A 19,293-nucleotide genomic window follows, 5' to 3' on the forward strand; every position below is an offset into this window, starting at 1 on the left:
CATGCCGTTTTACCCGTAACAATATCTGCGGCCCGGGAGCACCTATCTTCTAACAGAAAAAATATTAAGAGATTCTTGAGTGACCATTGCTTGCTTATTTTATTCTCATTAGTATGCTTGTTGCACTTGTTAAACAGTCTGCAAGGATGTTCTAGATTCATAGCTTCATACAGCATTCCATGCATCCTGTTAGATATAAATCATCTGTCCCATTTTTTCTTCTTTTTTTAATAATTACTTTTTTACTTAATTTTATTTATTTATTCATTTATTTTATTTTGAGCAGAGAAAGACACAGAGAGAGATAGAGATAGAGAGAGAAACCAAGCCACCAGGCCTGGGACTCGAACCATGGTTGGCCTTGTGGGAGTGTCCAGCACCTTAGCCACCATGCCACCTGCTGGTCCCCATCTGTCCCATTTTGATCATTGTTCAGTCAGGACAATATTCCCGACTACACAGTTTAATAAAAATAAGTGTCAGACCTTGGGGTCAGCAGGTGGCATGGTGGTTAAAGGTAATTCCCACATGGCCAACTTTGGTTTGAGTCCTAGACCTGGTGGCTTGCTTTCTCCCTTTCTCTCTTTCTCTCTCTCTCTCTCTCTCTCGTCAAATTAAAATAACAATAATAATAAATGTAAATAATTCTTTTTAAAAACATGTCAGCCCTTAATCTGTAACACCAGAGTTAAGTAATGTGAAAGTTCATGAAGGTTGATTATTTTGAACCTATAAGCATAGATAACGCCAAAATGCCCATTATCTATTAAAGTTTCTGTAGTTCACTGAACACTTGTCTATCCATTATTTGAATTCTCAAAACAACATTCAAGAGCAATAGTTTCATTTTTAAAAATTAGGAAACTGAAGTTTGTCACCTAGATAATTAAATTAGATGGCCAACCTGAAATGCAAATCTATGTATTTATCTCATAACCCCCTGGCTTTCCTGTACAACTTGGTCAATATTAACATATCTCAGGCAATTTATTGAAAATCTTAAGTATGTAATAAACATTGTTAATTCAGTCTATTTTAAAAAATGCTATGCAACTGTAAAGAATATGGATTTGGTTAATTGTTAATCAAATCCTTAAAACTAAAACTCATGTAAACTATGGGATTCTGAAAGTTTGAAGTTTGGAGCACTACTTTATATGTCAAGTAGTGCCAATGGTTTACAAAAGACTTAGATGAGTCAGTGGGTAATTGGTCAATAATGACAGACAAACAGGATTTATAATATTTGGGTCTTCTTTAACTGTATTTGTGGAACTCATGTTAGCTTGAGTGTTGGACAAGATGGTACTTTTGCTGAACTGAATGTCAGTATCTTTTTTTTTTTTTCCTTAAACAGCAGTAACTGAAGAGACACTCTGTGTTGGCTTAGCCAGGGTTGGAGCCGAGGACCAGAAAATCGCAGCAGGCACTTTACAGCAAATGTGTACTGTGGACTTGGGAGGACCACTGCATTCCTTGGTTATCACAGGAGGCAGCATGCACCCGCTGGAGATGGAGATGCTAAGTCTGTTTTCCATACCAGAAAACAACATGCAATCCTAAGGCCTTGATGGACTCCGAACGTAGGCATTTTCTGTTGTCTGATATAAATTTCAGTCATACCGGGATGTATACAGTTTTGAGTAACAAACAGATCTTTTGTTTTATCTATTAAGTATAAAACAAGTTACCAAAAAGAAAGAAGTTGACTCAACAGTTCTTGGGCTCCTTGTACCAATGAGTTTTCCCCCTTTGATGTCCTCAGCTGTTGTTGCTATTTTGGCAGCTTTAAGGAATGACACACAGGAAACAGAGTATACTGGAAAACTTGTGGATAGACATCCAGTGACAAAATCATTGAAAAGCAATTTCTCTTTTTGAAACCAGTTGACACAAGGTAGTCATTACAGAGTATAACTTAGAGGTGACTGGAACATGAATCACTTGAATCCCAGTTGTAAAGAGCAATAAATGTCAGGAGTGGCAAAGCAGCTAACAGATTGATAATAGTTCACAAATTATTTTTATAATTTTGTTCTTTCTTAAAAAGTCAGCTGTCTTCACTGCCAAATGAGGTGTCCTGGCCTGGTTGGTATTAGTATGCATAAATAGAGGTTGGAAGAGGAAGTCCCACCCACCAGTCTTACTTACATGAAGCTCAGCTGAGCCCCTGCCACAAAACAACACCCTCCTCGATTGGCTGTCTGGTTTAGCCAACATCTTAGTCATGTGACTTTTATTCTCCTGCATATTGGAGGTTGTATGATTGATTAATATTTTACACACACACACATATACTTTTTAAAAGAGATTTTGCTGTTGTGTGTATATAAGAAATCGTACAATTCCTTTGATTTCCATCCCCAGGAGGGATGGCCAAACGATAATCCCTCCTCCATTCTCCTCTTGGGCACACATGCACAAGCACCCAGCATGAGTTTTAACTCTGTAAGTCCAGGACTCAAACCTTGATGGACTATGTGGGAGTCCAGCAACGTAACCATTATGCCATCTGCTGGATCCCAGTAGTATATATATGTTAGTAGTCATATTTTTCTACTCATTTTAGGTAACTTCATTTATTATGTTTCATGACCATAGAGTTTTACATTTTGTGTCAGTCCGGAGTAGAAATAACTCTGTTACATGCCGCTTCAAATCCAATTCTTGACTATTTCCATGGTCTAATAAATAAATCTGACCTCTTAAGTCAATAAATTCATTGGAAGTTGGACAGAAATTTCCCTACTTCCTGGGATCATCAATAGCTAGAGATTATTTTGACTATTTTATTTGAGATAAAAGATACTTAAATATATATGAAACATTTTCAGTCTGCTAGACAGAAAAAGAAGAGAGCCAAGTACACTGAATTACCAGTTGTATGCTATTTTCCTCTGAGGTGTTAAGGCAAACATTTAAAAATACTAAAATGAAGGACAGCTGGTTTGAGTAATGGTGGAGTATTTTGTTATATGCAAAGCCTCTCAATCATAAACTCTCCACAAAGTATAGTAGTAAGGAACTGTCTGAACAGTTACTGAAAGCAGACTTCAGCTTATCTGGCTTTTCCCCTCGGCACATTCCCAGGCAGTGTGGTGAAACATGGCTACAGCTTGAGAAGGTTACAGTCTTACTGGCTTGACGTGTTAGAGGATGGAATGGGCATTGCTAGAGGAGCAGAAAATCAAAGTAGAGGAGATCCTAGAAATGAAAGTGCCAAGAGTGGGTAGCCTCCCAATCTGCATATGATCTCTCCATAAATCTTGGCCAACTCCTGAACTGTGCATGTGCACTGGAGACTCCATGGAATCAAGAGGAGAGCCACAGCTGGAAAGCCAAAGAAGCTAAAGAGATTGATGCTCTCTACTGCAAGAGCAAGAATTCTAAATTTGAATGTTGACAAATTAGAAGGGCTTGATAAGCACCTTTGGCTTTCATTCAAAACCCCAGAATGGCTGTGTATTTTGAAAGACGATGCCCAAGACTAAGGATTTGTGCTAAAAGTAAGAGCAAAACCTTTAACATAATGTGAAATCAAGCTTCCATAAAATCCAGCAGATTAGTCATCAGTTTAAATGCCTGCTAGACCAAAGCTTACCACTCTTTATAGTATGACAAAATGAGTATATACCATAACAACAGTGACCAAAAAGCTCTAAAAAATGTGGTGTGTAAAGAAAAAAAAAAAAACAGGACAGTATGGCTTGTATTTTATTTTTAAAATAAAAGGCTATTTTGAAAGAGGTTCTAACATAACCTAGATAATTGGGATTAGCAGACAGGGATTTTTTTTTTTTTAGAGGTTTTCGCTATAGGGCGCATGCACTTGCCAGACAGACAGAGAGAGACAGAGAGACAGAAAGCGAGAAATCACCCCCCAGGGGGGATGGTCACGCCGCAATTCCTTCTCCTCCATTCTCCTCTCGGGATCTTGGGCATGCACACACACGTGCCCGGCATGAGTTTTAAGCCACCGGGTCCAGGACGCGAACCGCGGTCTACTACATGGGAGTCCAGCGACATAGCCATTACGCTAACTGCTGGTCCCAGCAGACAGGGATTTTGAAGCAACTTTTAGAACTATGTTCATGGATGAAAAGGACAGGTGGTTGTAATGAATGGATATAGATGGTGCTCTCAGTCAACAAATGGAAACTTACAATAAAAAAAGAATCGAATTGTTGGTTTTAATAGCAGAGTACAAATGACATATGAATAAAGAGATTGTCCAGGCTAATGAAGAGAGAAGATTAGAGAGAAGACAAACAGTTTCAATGCTGTGTGGAGCAGTATCAAGCATTTTAACACCTGTGTTAACTGGATTCCAAGAAAAAGAATAGGGTTGGAAAAAAGTGAGCAAATGCCAGAATTGACCCAACTTCTTTGAAACTACCAATTCACACATCCATTAAGTTCAGTAAACTTCAAGCAGAAGAAATGCAAAGAAAACCACACCTAAGATACCAGTTAAAATTCATGTGAACCAGCAATAAAAGCCGTCAGGAGTGGTGGTCTGGAAGTTGCCAAATTTTTATTTGAATTTAAGATATAACTAGACTCATTTATTTTTATTTGCTACATCTGGCAACTCTGTTTTATATATTAAGTCATTGGAAAAGTCATGATGCATTTTGTTCTATGCTTTTCTATGCAACATGCAATAGAAAATCCAATAATTTAACCTCAATGTAAATTGTAAAATGAAAACATTCATCAGCAGAAAAAAGATGGACAATATTGTTCTTTGGCAGATCAAATAGAAAAACCTGAAGGTTACATCCATTTGCTTAGTAGTGTTTAGCTCTTTAATACTTTCATTTTTTTTTAATGCTATTTTAGAGTACCATAATGCTAGGGACCAGCAGGTGGCATGGTGGTTAAGGCACTCAACACTCCCACATGACTGATCACAGTTCTTGTCCTGGTCCTGGCGGTTTGCTTTCTCACTTTCCCCACTCTCTCTCTGGTCAAATTAAAATAAATGAATGAATAAATAAAATTAATTCTTAAGAAAATTATCATAATGTTAGTCTAGGTACCAAAACACCTATAAAACCTTGAGATGAAAACATAGTTCCTTATGCAAGGAACTCCCTCCATATGCTTATATCTCTCCCCTCCTGTAACTCCTGACAACCCTTGATCTTTTCTTTTTCTCTACACTTTTACCTTTATTGAGAATGTCATATAAATAAGACTGACTCCCTTTCGTGTGATGCTTTTGTCATTCAAGTTGTTTGTATCAAAAGTTCATTCCTTTTTATTATTGCTAAGTAGTATTCTCTTGTATGGAGAGACAACATACAGTTTGTGTTTAATTTGTTCACAATTTGAGAGGAACATTTGAGCTGTATCCACATATTGGCATTTGTGTATAGTTGTTCAGACATTCACATACAGGTTTTTGTATGACAAAGTTTTCTTTTTCTAGAGTAAATACCCAGGAGTCAGGTTGCTGGATCACATGATAAGTGTACATTTAATTTTATTATTTTTTCTTTTTAAATGTTGCTAGATCACATGTGCACTCACTGAAAAGAGAGAGAAAGTGAGAAAGCACCTCTCCTCTATAGGGAGTGATCACCCACAGTCCCTGTTCTATTTCTCTCTTCATTTGGATTTTGGGCACACATGCACAGATGCCAGGTTTTCTTACACCACCAGTTAACTTAAACCATTGAGAGGGCCATGTGGGCATCCAGCTGCCTTAACCACCAAGCCATTGGCTGGCCCAGTGCACATTTAGGTTTATAAGAAACTGCCTAAGTGATTTGCAAAGTGGCTGTGCCATTTTGCATTCCCACCAGCATTGTATGAGTGAGTGTCCTTTGCTCTGTCTGGTTGCCAGCACTTCATGTTGGCAGTACTTTTAATTTTAGCTCTTCTAATAAGTCTGCAGTGATGTCTTCATCATGGTTTTAATTTCTATTTCCCTAATGACTTAGGATGTTGAACATCTTTTCATGTGCTTATTTGCCATTCTTACATCCTATTTGATGAAGCTTCTGTTCCTATATTTTGCTCATTTTTAAATTTGACTGTTTTCTTGTGATTAAGCATTAAGAGGTTACATTTAGTCTGGACACAAGTTATCTGTAAGATACATGATTGACAATTTCTTTTCTCCCAATCTGTAGCTTAACCTTCATTCTCTTAACTATCTTGTTGGCAGAGCCAGTTTTCAATTTTGATGAAATTCAGTCTATTAGTGTTTTCCTGTACTGATCATGTTTCTGTTACCATGTCTCAGAGTCTGTTGTCAAGCTCAAGGACACAGATTTTTTTCCCCCTGTTTTCGTCTCAAGGTTTTAGTTGTTTTTTTTTTTTTTTTTTTTTTTTTTTTTTTTAAATAATTTTACAGTTAGATCTGTGATACATTTTGAATTAATTTTTATATGAAGCATGAATTCTAGATTAAGGTTCATTCTTTTTCCTTATAAATGTCCAGTTGCCCTAACACCATTTGTTACAAAGATACTGTTCCTTTCTCTGTTGGATTGTTTATATGTTACTGTCAAAAATTTTGGATCTGTTGCTGGACTCTGCTGTTCTGATGATCTGTGCATCTCTCCCTTCAGTGATGCCACATTGTCCTGACTACTTTAGCTTTATAGTAAATCTTAAAAATGGAATGCGCAGGCCAGCAGGTGACATGGAGATTAAGGTGCTGGATCCCACATGACCTGCTATGGGATTCCAGTCCTGGCCTCAGCGGCTTGAAAATCAGACCAGGTGCATGTGTGTGCCTAAAATCCCAAAACGGGACTGGAGGAGAAGGGATTGGAGTGTGGCCATTTCCCAGGGGAGATTTCTCACTTCCCCTCTTACTCACTTTCCTTTTCTCTGTCTCCCTCTGTTGAGTGCACATATACCCTATACAAAAACTAAGAAAAATTAAAACAGGTAGTATGATTCCTCTAACTTTGTTTCATTTTCTCAAATTTTTTTCATCTAGGAGCCAGCAGGTGGTGTGGTAATTAAGGCACTGGATTCCACATGGCCAACGCCACCAGCACGAGTCCCAGGCCCAAGGGCCTGAGAAACTCACCAGGTGCATGTGTGTGCATATGCCCCAAATCCCAAGGGAATGGAGAAGAGATTGCAATGTGGCCATCTATAGTTCCAGCCATTCTGGTTCCTTTGTCTTTTCATATAAATATTAGAATTTGTTGACCTCTATAAAAGAGCTTGTGAGATTTTGCTAGGAATTGTTTGATAGGTGTGGTTATTGTGATTTATCCTATTTAGAGTTTGTTTAGTTTCTTCAATCTGTTTTTTGCTTAAGTCTGTTTACCCATTTCTTCCATATGATTCCACTGTCGGATCAGTTTTCAAAGACTGCAGTTCCTTTAGGGTTTATATCTTGTTTGTGCTACCCAGTCTGTGATTTAGGAAGTGTGTCGGATAATCTAGTCTCAAGGTATTTTGAACTAGATTATCCCACTAGGTCCTACTAAATAGGATCAGAATAAAAGCCTTTGTGATCTGAGTATGACCCTTGGGATTCATAACCTGCTTTGTGACGTTGCTTTCCTGAGCTTCTCCTGTATTCAGCATGGTTTCCTTGCTACTAAAGGTTCACCATTTAGATCCATACTCTGCCAGAAACTTGTGGTCCTAATTACTTCTGTGGTTATCTGCTGCATATCTTTGGGATTGGGTCTGCATCCTTACTCATAGGGAGGAGGAAAATGGGGTTTTGTTCTTTTTTTTTTTTTTGAACTGTTGCTCTACAGAATAAAAATTCCAATCTCAAAAGTCTCAGTTCCTGGGATTTTCATAGCTGATAGTTGCCACTCCCACCGGATTGCCTAAGTAAAGTCTTTAGAAGCAGTGGAAGGTCTTTATTTCAACTAATAAAAATCCATGAAGTAACTTCACCTTTTTTAGAAGTCTGTAGAAACCCACCTGACCTATGTACAAATTATTGCACAAAAGGAAGTAGTATGGTATGCTCATACGGGACACATAACTTTTGTAAAGTTGAACATTGGTGAGCTAACTTAGTGTTTAGGATGGGAGGATAGTGATGGCTAATCAGACAGATCTTATTTATAATTTTAAGTGATTATGACATTTGCAAAAGTCTAAGCCAGATGACAGGGTTTCTCATTGCTGAGAAACTATACCTCTGCTTTTATGTAAGTCTGAATTATTTTCCTTACAAAATGTCATACTTTAAAGATTCTGCTTAGGGACAAGCAGATGGTGTAATGGTTACATCACTGGACTCCCATGTAGTCAACTGCAGTTCAAGTTCTGAACCCAGTGGCTTAAAACTCATGCTGGGTGCATGTGCATGCATGCCCAAAATTCCAAGAAGAGAATGGAGAAGGGATTGCAGCATGGCCATCCCCCTTTGGGGGTTATTTCTCACTTTCTCTCTCTGTGTCCCTGGTGAGCACACAAACCCAATAGCAAAAATCTCTTAAAAAAAAAAAAAAAGAAACCCAAAATCTATTCTGTGCCTACTGTCAGGAAATACTTTTGGAATGTTTTTTTGTATTCTTTTGTTTTTAATTCTATAGTTGTAGCAGTGGCTGTCTTACAAAAAATAGTTTAACAATTCATACAGAACCATTTTCAAAGAGGTCTCAAACTTCATAGAAAAAGCATAATTCAGGCCTACCTGTATTACAGGCTTCTGGTTAACGTTGCTACTTGGCAACCTGAGGCCATGTGAGGCCTTCGTTCAGTTTCAGGTTCACCCTAAAACCCAGGTATGATGGTCCATGCCTGGATTTCCAGCCACTTGGGAGGCTGAGGCAGGATTGCGACATAGCAAGACTAAAAAAAATAAAATAAAAATAATTCATCCATTTATTTTCAATAAATTTTGACTGCCTACACTATGCCAGTTTCTGTACATTTGAATACTATCTTACTATTAACAATAGTACACCTCTTAATTACAAGACTAGAGCAGAGAAAGTTGAATTGTATATATGAATGTTGTTGCCATGTACCAAGCCCGAACTTTATGATAGATATTTTGCAAACCTGGAAATAGAGCTGGATGAGTTTGATAGTGTTCAAAGGAACTAGAATCCCGTTAAAGTGCTGTTTTTCCCCTCCCTCCTTTCTGACTGAAAAATCGTAAATTGCTGTCTGCCTGCATCTATTGAACTTGTTTGTTCCTCCATGTCTGTGCCATTTCTCTGGCCTAGGCGAATGAAATTTTGCCTTTTGCCATATCATGGAAATAAGGAGGGAAAGCAAAGCACTTTGAGTTTCCAGAGTTGTACACAGAATTTGTATTTGATAAGCACTGGGGAGTCACTCAAGATTCCTGCTAGAAGACTGAAAGTGTTAATCTGTCAGTGTAATAATATGGTGGTTTCTGGGAGGAAGGAAACAAAAACTAGATAAAGAGTTGACGCAGTATTGGGGTAAACAACTTGGCTAAGCCTGTTGTAAACACAAGAAGCTGCTCTAACCGGGTGGTTGACAGGCCACTGGAGACTTGCAAAAAGTCCAATTGCTAATTCCAGAGAGCACAGGAAAGGCAGGGATCCCTGGCAGGTGCTGTAGACCCACCAAGTCAAAGGGCAGTGTGCATTCGAGCCACTACCCAGTACTAGTAATCAGGAAGCCAGGGCAGGGGGAATGTTTTAAAAGGCCCCGAGCACATGTCAGCAGAAGTTCCTTGTGCTCCCTGACAAAGTCAGAACTGTTTCTGTGTGTGTGTGTGTGGTGGCTGAAGCTGAGTGGGGAATAGAAGGGGAGCCAGGCAGTTTTCAGAAGTGATTCTGCTTACAGCCATCAATGAAATCCTGAAATAGGCCAGTGGGAATGGAAGAGGTGAATTTAAGAGACTGTTAAGGAAGGCAAGGATTTTGTGATAGGGGTGCAGGAAATAGAGGTAGCAAAGGCCATTTGTAAGAATTCTCTAAGGAATTGTGATAGAATTGGTAGTTGAGTAGAGATTCCAGTGAGAGGTAATTTCATGTCTCTATCTTGAATGTTTGCAACTTCTGCCATGGATGTGAGCAGTAAGCCACTGATGTCTTTAAACAATTTCTGCAACACAGAGAACAGTGGAGCCATACCACTAAGAGCTATGAAGATGACTAGAAAGGAGGAGGCATGTGGAGACCCATGTGAGGAATCTGATAGCAGACATGCTGAGGATAAAAGCATCAGTGTGGCCGAGACTGATAGTAAAGAGGCTACTTTGAGAACACCTTTGAGAGGGTGGGATGAATATGGTCTGGAGTTTTATGCGAGGTGTTTTTTTTTTTTTTCTTTCTTTTTAACTTCCCTCTGATTAGAGGAAACATTTGGAAGATAATGAAGTGTCAGGTCAGATGAGTTGGTCTTCATTTCATGTAAGATGAGATCATCCAGAGAGTGAGGTGAGAGAATAATTTAGGAATCAAAACCCTCTGGAAATAAATACTGTGTTTATGATATAAAATGATGAATAAGAGCCACAGTAGGCTTTTCAGAATGTAAAGACATTTCCATCGCCTTGTCTTTTTCTCTAATGAGTTTTGCTATTTCCTCATTCTCAGAATCATTCTTTCCCTTCAGTACCTTAAAGTCCTTTAGAATCTATTCAAATAACTATTAGATTCACAGGCTTCTTTTCAGTTCGTCAAACTAGTAGGCACAATTCAAATGCAGCGTTTTTTTTTTTTAAACAGAATTTTATTGAAAGAATTTTGATACAGTTCTTCATGATTCCTTTTAAATACATGTGCTGTGAAACAAAGCACATACATGAATGTGTTCAAGTAGAGAAAGTGAAGCATACATTATGGATGTGTACTGCAGTTAGGCAAACCATATTTGCTCACTTTAGCATATTTAAACCAAATTACGACAGTCTCTAGAATTTGGCATTCCAACCTAGCCTTGTATTCAAACATTTTAGGAAATGTTTTGATGCCATGATCTTCACCAAAGGAATCAAACACAAACATAAACTTGGCTTAAAACGCTTTAAAGGCAGGGAGGTGAAGTAGGGGTATAGAGAATATACTAAGGGATTTGCCAATTTTCCTTCATAGAATTTCCAACAGTAAATGACCCATTCTGTTTATGTAATACCACACTGAAAAATTATCACTGAATTTGCAGCTATTACAGAAAGAAATAAAATTATTTGACACACTATTGACAGGATGTATCTAGGTCAAAATATAATTTTCATTGAAGCTAACTGGTGCACAATACATGATAAAATCCAAATACTAAAATTCAAAATAAAGTTTATTTTTTACTAGTATAAAGTGAAAGTTCTACAGTGGAATCAACAATAAAGAGAGATGAAAAATAAATGAAGAGACAGAGGAAGGTTCTACTAAAATTTAGTATTTGGAAGAGAAAAAGAACAGAAAGGTAAAAGTTTTCAAGGAATATTTAAATCTTGTTTTCATATATATATATATATATATATATGTATATGTGTAATTTTTTTTAGGAGCAACTTCAAGAAATACTTGTAAAATTTTTGGATGAGAATGCACCCGGAGATGAGTAAGTAGAAGACAAGTTACACACAGATCCTTAAATATGGCAGTTTTTCATAAAAACAAAGGAGACTCTGGTTCCTGATTAGACGTTTATACAAAAATATAAAATTTCAAGTGAGCCCAGGTTCCCCAATCTCAGTTTTGCCAAACTTCTGTCCAAAAATTATAAACTAGATAACATCTACATACTCCCACTGTTGATGGATTTTAAAAGAATGAGCGCCTCACAGGGCTGCTTGGAAAAAAAAAAATGGCCATGGAGAATATAAATTGACTGATGTGTGCAAAAATTCCAAAGAAATGCCAAGATGTCTTCTGTAATAAATAGTAAATTATTGCTTTTACCATTCCCTAAGCCTTTTGTATCTACTACTATGTACAATACTCACTAGTTAACCATTTATTATGTAAATTTGGAGCCAAAGGATATATTAGGGGGCTTCAAAATGTTCTTAGAAAATGCATATTATGAAAAACCTGTGTACTTTACATTTTTGTACCAAAATAAACTCATACTCAATTCTGTTTTTCCATGAACTTTTTGAAGCCCTTTTGTATATAGCAAAAACATTCTTTTTCACCATCATTATCAAAATTCCAAATACTAAATTTCCAAATCCATGGTAAGAGTTCAAAGTTAAATGTTACTAAGTTTAAATATAAGTTACTATTATTTTTTCAACAGTGTTCTCCTTTTGAAAAGTTCTGTATAAAATATAACCTCGTAAATCAAATCCTATTTATCCCTCTCCTGCAGTGCTAAATTGTTTACACTTCTAAAAAAAATTCTTTAGTAAGCTAAATAAATGACACTTAGGTAGGAGTTCAGGTTCCCTCCTCATACTACAGAGAGGGCACTATCTTTTGAGTCAGACCCTTAAAGCTCTGGGAGTGCCAATACAATTTTCTACATTTTTTTCTTCTAGTGATCTTAAAAATGCTTAAATGAAGGACCAGCAGTTAGCGTAATGGCTATGACGCTGGACTCCCATGTAGTCGACCGCGGTTTGCGTCCCGGATCCAGTGGCTTAAAACTCAAGCCAGGTGCGTGTGCGTGCGTGCCCAAAATCCCAAAAGGTGAATGGAGAAGGGAGTTCAACATGGCCATCCCCCTTGGGGGGTGATTTCTCGCTTTCTGTCTCTCTGATTCTCTCTGTCTGGCGAGTGCATGCGCCCTATAGCAAAAACTTCTCAAAAAAAAAAAAAAAAAGTTTAAATGAAACTCTGATTACTCTTTTTAGCCTGCACATCTTAAGATCACTGTCAAAGATAAGGAATTAGTGTCAGAGTACCAAAAGGACTGAACCTAAACAACGTACAATGGTTACTCCTGTTGTCAGGTGACTGTTCATAGGTTCTAGGAGAGCTGCTTAACTGGGCTTCAGCTTGGATCTTAACATTGTCGGATGACATTCACAGAGCAGTATTCAGAAAAGGCACTGGACCAGTAGGTGTTCTGCCATTGGCTATCCCACAAAAAATCATTTAAAATCTCTAGAAATAGCTTCCTCATCTGCAGAATAAGGGTAAAAATTGACTCCTAAAAGGGATGAACTAGAAGAATATGTATTTGAAAATGCTGTCAATCATAAAACAAGACAAAACTCATTATAGGAATGTGAGGATTAAATGGGATAACATGACAAAGTCGACCCTGTGTCTGGCAGATAAATTACTTAGTAAGGGTTATTACCCACTCTTGCCTTCTGTATAACTTGCAGGTTAAAAAAAGAAAAAAAACGTTAAACATAAACCAAAAACATCCTCTTCAAAACGACTCACCTCCATCTGGACTTTAAATTGAACTGTATTTCTTTGCTGCTTTTCTAAAGGTTTTTGTTTTGTAGAGGTTTTTTTTTTTTTTGGATGCATAATTTTTTATTGTATTCAAGTCTGTCTTGATTTTAAGAGATCAGGATCACTAAGGTTTCTGTGGAGATCCGGTCTAGAAACAGTCTTCATCTACTGAAAACTTTAATGAGTGCTCTTCAAAGAACAAAATAATTTCCTTCTTCCAAGTTCTTGTGAATAGAGGAAGAATTCATTTCAAAGGTGGGAACAAAAAGAAAGGAAAAAAAGCTTAACTTTCCCAAGATAATGCTTTTATGAAAAATTGTAAGTAGCAGTTTAGTAGTAGGGATTCTGATTAGATGTCACAATTTACCTGGCTGAATTAAAAGATTTGTCCTATACAACATTTAATGCCCAATTTTGCATGGTGCTGAGAATCTGTAAAATGGAAAAACCCTCCAGTAAATGAAAACCAAGGTGGCAAGACTGAAATGATAAGACCTGTGAATTCACTTCCCAGAATATAAACAAAATGAAGAAATAAGTGATCCTTAAATTCTACATAACCTTTGTTAATCAACAGAAAAACTCACTCACAAGATGACAGTATCCATCGGGCAGATACAATTTTTTTTAAGTTAGGAACTGGTCATAAGTATAAAAAAGTAAAAAAGAATAAAAAACTATATAATTTATAAGGAATATTATGGAAACAATATTCTAAACCTCATCATTAGATGTGAGAAATGAGACAATAAAACTCCATTTATAAAGTGCCTTAATGTACCAAAAATGGAGGTCAGATGTCCTTTATTTACATACAATATTTAATCACATTTGTAGAAAGGCAAATATTACATTGGAGAGGCAGTACAATAGAGTATAAAGAAATCTTGACTTGGAGTCAGAAGATCTGAATTCTTGGTTCTGCCCCTAATTATCTCTGTGACTATAAGGAAATGACCACTTTTCTGGGCTTCTATTTTCTCATCTGTAAAATGAGAGGTAGAACTAGACTGCTTCTCAAAACAGTCCTGCATTGATGTAAAATTCTACATTAAGCAACTGTTGTTCTAAAATCCCGGCATTCTATAACAGGGTGCTACTGTATTAATAGCCTCTCTAAGAATTGATTACTCCATAATAGGTAAAAATATTAGAGAAGTCTGATCAGCTGTATTTGATGTTAATGATTTGGCTGCATTACAAAAGTATACAAAAGTCACAGTATTTTGGTTTCTTATATGTGTATACCTTGAAAAATGCTGAAACATTCTAGACACAAGAGAAATCTCAACGCCAGTGATATGCCCATTTCCTTATGCCTCCACTGCAGAAGAATGGTAGGGATGAGGGCATAAGGAACAGCCTACTAGGAATGGGAGACTGCCCTTCACAAGGACGCACAGGGAGTTAGCAAAATAAGGAAGCCCTTCATCTTGAGTAATACATAATTAGATTGGAAAAAAAAAGGGTATGTAAATTTTGATTTGAGGAGGTGAACTTCACAAACTTTCCCTGAGCACTACATTTGTTCTCCAGAGAATATTTTGATTTTTAAAATATTGGCAAAGGTATACTCAGATACAGTTTTGTTTTGTTTTTGCCCATTAGCCCAATAATAAGGCCATCCTAAATTCATGTTATAACAATAACCAGGTAGTATTTCAGAGAAAAGTTATCTATTTTAGTAATACACCTGTGCCAGGAACACTGACATAACAGTATTTCCTAAGAGGGAAAAAAAGTTCATTTTTCTCACTTTTTTTTTTTACTGATGCATACACAGGTAGTTAACATTTAAAATATAAATGTTAAGGGCCAGCAGATGGCACAGCTGTTACATCACTGGACTCCCACTCGGCCAGCTCCAGTTCCAGTCCTGGGCCTGGTGACTTAAATCACGCCAGGTGTGTGTGTGTGTGTGTGAGAGTCCTCCCTGAAGGAGGGCGGAGGAGAAGAGATTGCAGCATGGCCATCCTCCCTGTGGGGTAATTTCTCACTTTTCCTGTCACTGTCACTGTCTCTGTCTCTCTCCGGTGAGCGCACATGCCCCAAGGCAAAAACCTCTTCAAAAAAAATAATAAGTTAATGCCAACCTACTAAAAAATAAGAGATGGCAATCTCTTACAAGTGCCAAATCAGAGTTTTGCATCAGTCAACGTTCTATATGCACTATGCCTTCTCAAAGAAAAAAAAAAGAAAACATGTTTCTACATTTATGTATTGAGAAAACAGTTAAATAAGATGGTTGAATCTGACGAAAACTTCACATAGAGGGCTCAGTAAAAGGCAGAAAAGGCAGAATTGGATCTTCAAAACATGCTAATTCAAGTTTATAGAGCAGTGCAATTATCTCCGTACGTGAAGTGTCAGTACAGTTGCACATAGTTTTTAAAGGCATATATCCAAAGTCTGCTGTCATCCAGAACTGTCATTTTCTATAATATGCCCAAACCCACACACTCAGAGTTTTATCAGATTTGGCAGTAATTGCAAACTTCCAAATGACGCCTTTAACAACAACCACAAATATATCGTTATCTGGACATTTCCTTTCGTACCTTCCCTCCTAGAAGACCTCAAAAATTGTTTTAGTTAAACATTCCACTGCCTGGCAATAAGCAAACATGTTTTAACAATCTTTATCTGCAAAAGGATACTATTGATAGTTCATGGCAATCTGCAACAGTTTAGAAAAGCATGAAGTGGTCTAGTTTTCCCAATACAGAATAGTTCATAAATTATTAGGCTGTCAGGAAAGTCATGATGCATGACTTTTTCCTGATAACCCAATAAAATTCCCAAAAGAGGCGGGTAGGGGGAGACACTCTGAAACACTGACAAAATCAAGGGATTTCTGCAACTTCACTGAAAAAGTGCTTCTATTTCTTACCATTCTGTTTTACAGAGATAGGGTCTCACTGTGTTCATGTTGCCCAGCTAGCTTTGGCAACTCCTGATCCTCCTGCTTCAGCATCCTGAGTAGCTGGGATTACGAGCACCTGCCACAGTGCCTGGCAAAAGTTCTTTATTGTCGATCTACATTCTCAATGATTATTTGTATGCTGCAAGTTTCTTTCCTACCAATTTACATTTTTTTTTAAAGTTAAAAGGGAATGAATATACATTGTGATAAAATTAAGTACAATGGGAAAATGTTTATCCCAATCACTATGTCTTCATAAATCAGAATACTTGAGTATTCAAGCATTTGGCATCTCAAATTGAAATTTTATTTTTCAAATACGCAAGAACCTAGAAAGTAAACTAATTTATTATTTACTTCTAAGGTACCTGTGTTAGGAAGAGGTGTATATCACATTTGCTCCATAACTTCAATAGTGTAAACTGAATAAAATGCTGTTTTAGGATTTCTGAAAACAACTGTTTGTGCAAAGTGTAAACAGGAAAACAAACAGTATGACTTGGCATTTGAAGAATGAAAAAGCAAAATAACACTATCACAACCATTTCTACTTTCAGGCTACATTGCCTTTTCCTTTCATTAATAAAATCTGTAAAAACAGCAAAGAGAGAAACAGGAAAGTTTATCATAGACACAGAAACATTTATGGAAATTTGGACTTTGGCAGATGTTTTAAATCAAAACAATTTTTGGAATAATAGATAAACTTGCAAAATTTTAAAAGCACAGTCCATAGAGGAAGTAATTGTTATACTTGAATTTGTTTTAAAAAGTAAAATAACACCTTTTATTTTTTGATGGGATAAAAGAATTTTCTCCTATGTGTATGTGTGTGTGTGTGTGTATATATATATTTACATACACACATACATATATATAAACTTATGCTGAAAGTACACAAAAAGACAATTTGTATACATTACTAGCAAGAATCTTATTTTGTGCAGATTACAGAATATCCATTTAAAAAAACAGAAAACATTTACATGACCTTTGATGGTACGTTTCTATGCTGGCAAATACATTTTCTGATACAAAGGCACTTTGAAAATCCAATATGGTTTGCTTTGTAAGTTTGCGAGGTACAAACAATTATACAAACATATGATTATATTCTGGAGAACGTCAATAATTATGACGTTACATATAAAACAGATTTCCATTTCTTTCTTTGTTTTTTGTTTGTTTGTTTGTTTGTTTTTTGTTTTGTTCTTTTTTTATAACACTGGTTTTGTGGGAATGAAAGCAGTGGTTTCCAGGAGCTTCAGTGAAGACATTCCAGATGACTGGAGGCCCACAATCTGCATTTCCTACTGGCTAAGATAGAGGTAATAGAGGTGAGGGCATTCTGTATGAAAAAAAAAAGACAAACCAACACCCTGGAACAAAATCAGAAACCTCAGAAATCAAAATGGTGTGGAGGAAAGAACATAAAAGACAAGACCAAAAGTCCAGGAAACATCCTCTTAATTCTGATCTCTTAGCTCTGAACTCCCCACAGAGCACACAGCTGACTCCACCTGGTCTATTTGGTGCTGGGGAGTTGTAGTGATGATTTTTCTGTTTTAAAATGCTGGGTACAATGTTTTGGATTGTACAGTACCAGAAAAGTTTGGTCCACAAAAGCATAATTTTCATTTACTACATGGCCGCAAAGTCAATCTGTACATAAAGCTGTCTCACTCCAGCCTGAAAAATTAAACAAAATAAAAGATTAGAAAATCAAGCGTACCAGCAACAGACAATACATTTCAGAAAAGCACCAGGAAAAAAAAATCTTCATTTTAAAAAGGAGAGAATTATTTTTCTCTTCTGCATCTGGGAAATAGTTCTTACTTATTATCATCAGGCACCAGAAAATCATTTCAGAAAAAAATTTATTCATAAGTTGCAAAAAAGAGTTTCCATTTACCATACAAAAAAAAAAAAAGAGTTAAACCACTAGTCACATGCTCTGTCCAAGGGATAGTTAGAAAAATGGGGTTACCCATCTACCATTACTGTTAGAGGACATCATAGTGCTTGACTGGTTGGCTTCTAATTAAAATCAATAAATCAACCCAGTCTATATCCTCCCATGGTAAATGATTAGTAAATACTTTAGTAAGTTTGACCATCCATTATTTTACACTCCAACTCCTCTCTCCCATTTTAGAAATGAACTCGCTGCTCAAGGATGTTGCTCTCTTAATTGTCCTGTCTTTCCTGTATTAATTTTCCCTTCTCCACTGGGTTTTTATTAGCATATAAGCACACTGTAATTTACTCTACCTTTTAAAAAGAACCTTTTACTTAACCTTATAGCCTCTTATGGCTACAGGGCTAATCTCTGCTCTTCTTTTCAGCAAAAATTTTCATATTTGCCGTCTACAATTCCTTTTCTCTCTTCCTTCTCTTGAACCCATTTCAACCAAATGTTTGCCTCCCACCATTTCACTAAAACTACTTTTCAGTATCACCTCCGAGTTACTCCTACAAAATGCTCAATTCTCAGGTATCATCTTACTACTTACCCTGCCAGCAATAAAACATGATCTCGCCCTTCAACTAAACACTTTTTCCCCTTTTGGTTTTCAGAGAATATTCTCTGGCTGCCCCTTCATTTGTCAGATCTTTTCAGTTTCCCTTGATGTTTTTTCTTCCCATCTTTGAACATTAAACACTGAAATACCCAGTCCTGCCTGAAACATTTCTTATTCTTATTTGCCCCCTAGATGGTCTGGTATCCAGACTTTAAGAACCATCTATTTTGCTCATCTTAATAACCTTTTTTTCTCTAACTTCAACATACGATTCATTTGTATACTTGGTAACCTTACCTTCAAAATAATGCCAGCCCAGAATCTATCCTTTCATCATCATCTCCATTGCTACCACGCTGGCCCTGACTGCTATCCTCTTTCCTCTGGATTTTGCAATGGCCTCCTATCCAGTTTTCCTGCTTTTACCTTTGCTGTCTATTGGTCTGTGCCCAGCAGAACAACTAGAGTTATGTCACCCATCACTCAAACTCAGCTTGTGAAATTCTCTAGACCTTAGGCGCTCAGAGTCCTTACAATGGCTAACAAAGACCACGTGATCTGGTTCCCAATC

General features: G+C 36.9%; 2 protein-coding genes across 3 annotated transcripts in view; one reads left to right on the top strand and one right to left on the bottom strand.

The window, feature by feature from the left end:
• Positions 1–8,259, top strand: part of DPH5 (diphthamide biosynthesis 5) — a 47,605-nt gene extending 39,346 nt beyond the window's left edge. The window contains exons 8-9 of one of the 2 annotated variants that reach the window (XM_014582748.2): positions 1,358–1,583; positions 6,959–8,259. In XM_014582748.2, coding sequence (XP_014438234.1) covers positions 1,358–1,563 — 206 coding nt within the window. In that variant the 3' untranslated portion in view covers positions 1,564–1,583; positions 6,959–8,259. Of the gene's footprint in view, positions 1–1,357; positions 1,702–6,958 lie in introns of those variants that run through there. The other variant, XM_006164972.2, reaches the window with a different exon arrangement.
• A 7,006-nt stretch (positions 8,260–15,265) lies between these two features.
• The window catches only part of SLC30A7 (solute carrier family 30 member 7), an 88,346-nt gene continuing 84,318 nt past the window's right edge, over positions 15,266–19,293 (bottom strand). The window contains exon 11 of the mRNA XM_006164973.3: positions 15,266–17,889. Coding sequence (XP_006165035.1) covers positions 17,842–17,889 — 48 coding nt within the window. The 3' untranslated portion in view covers positions 15,266–17,841. The remainder of the gene's footprint in view (positions 17,890–19,293) is intronic.

The sequence above is a fragment of the Tupaia chinensis genome, unplaced genomic scaffold (assembly GCF_000334495.1).
Source record: "Tupaia chinensis unplaced genomic scaffold, TupChi_1.0 Scaffold143775_1, whole genome shotgun sequence".
NCBI classification, from domain to species: domain Eukaryota; kingdom Metazoa; phylum Chordata; class Mammalia; order Scandentia; family Tupaiidae; genus Tupaia; species Tupaia belangeri.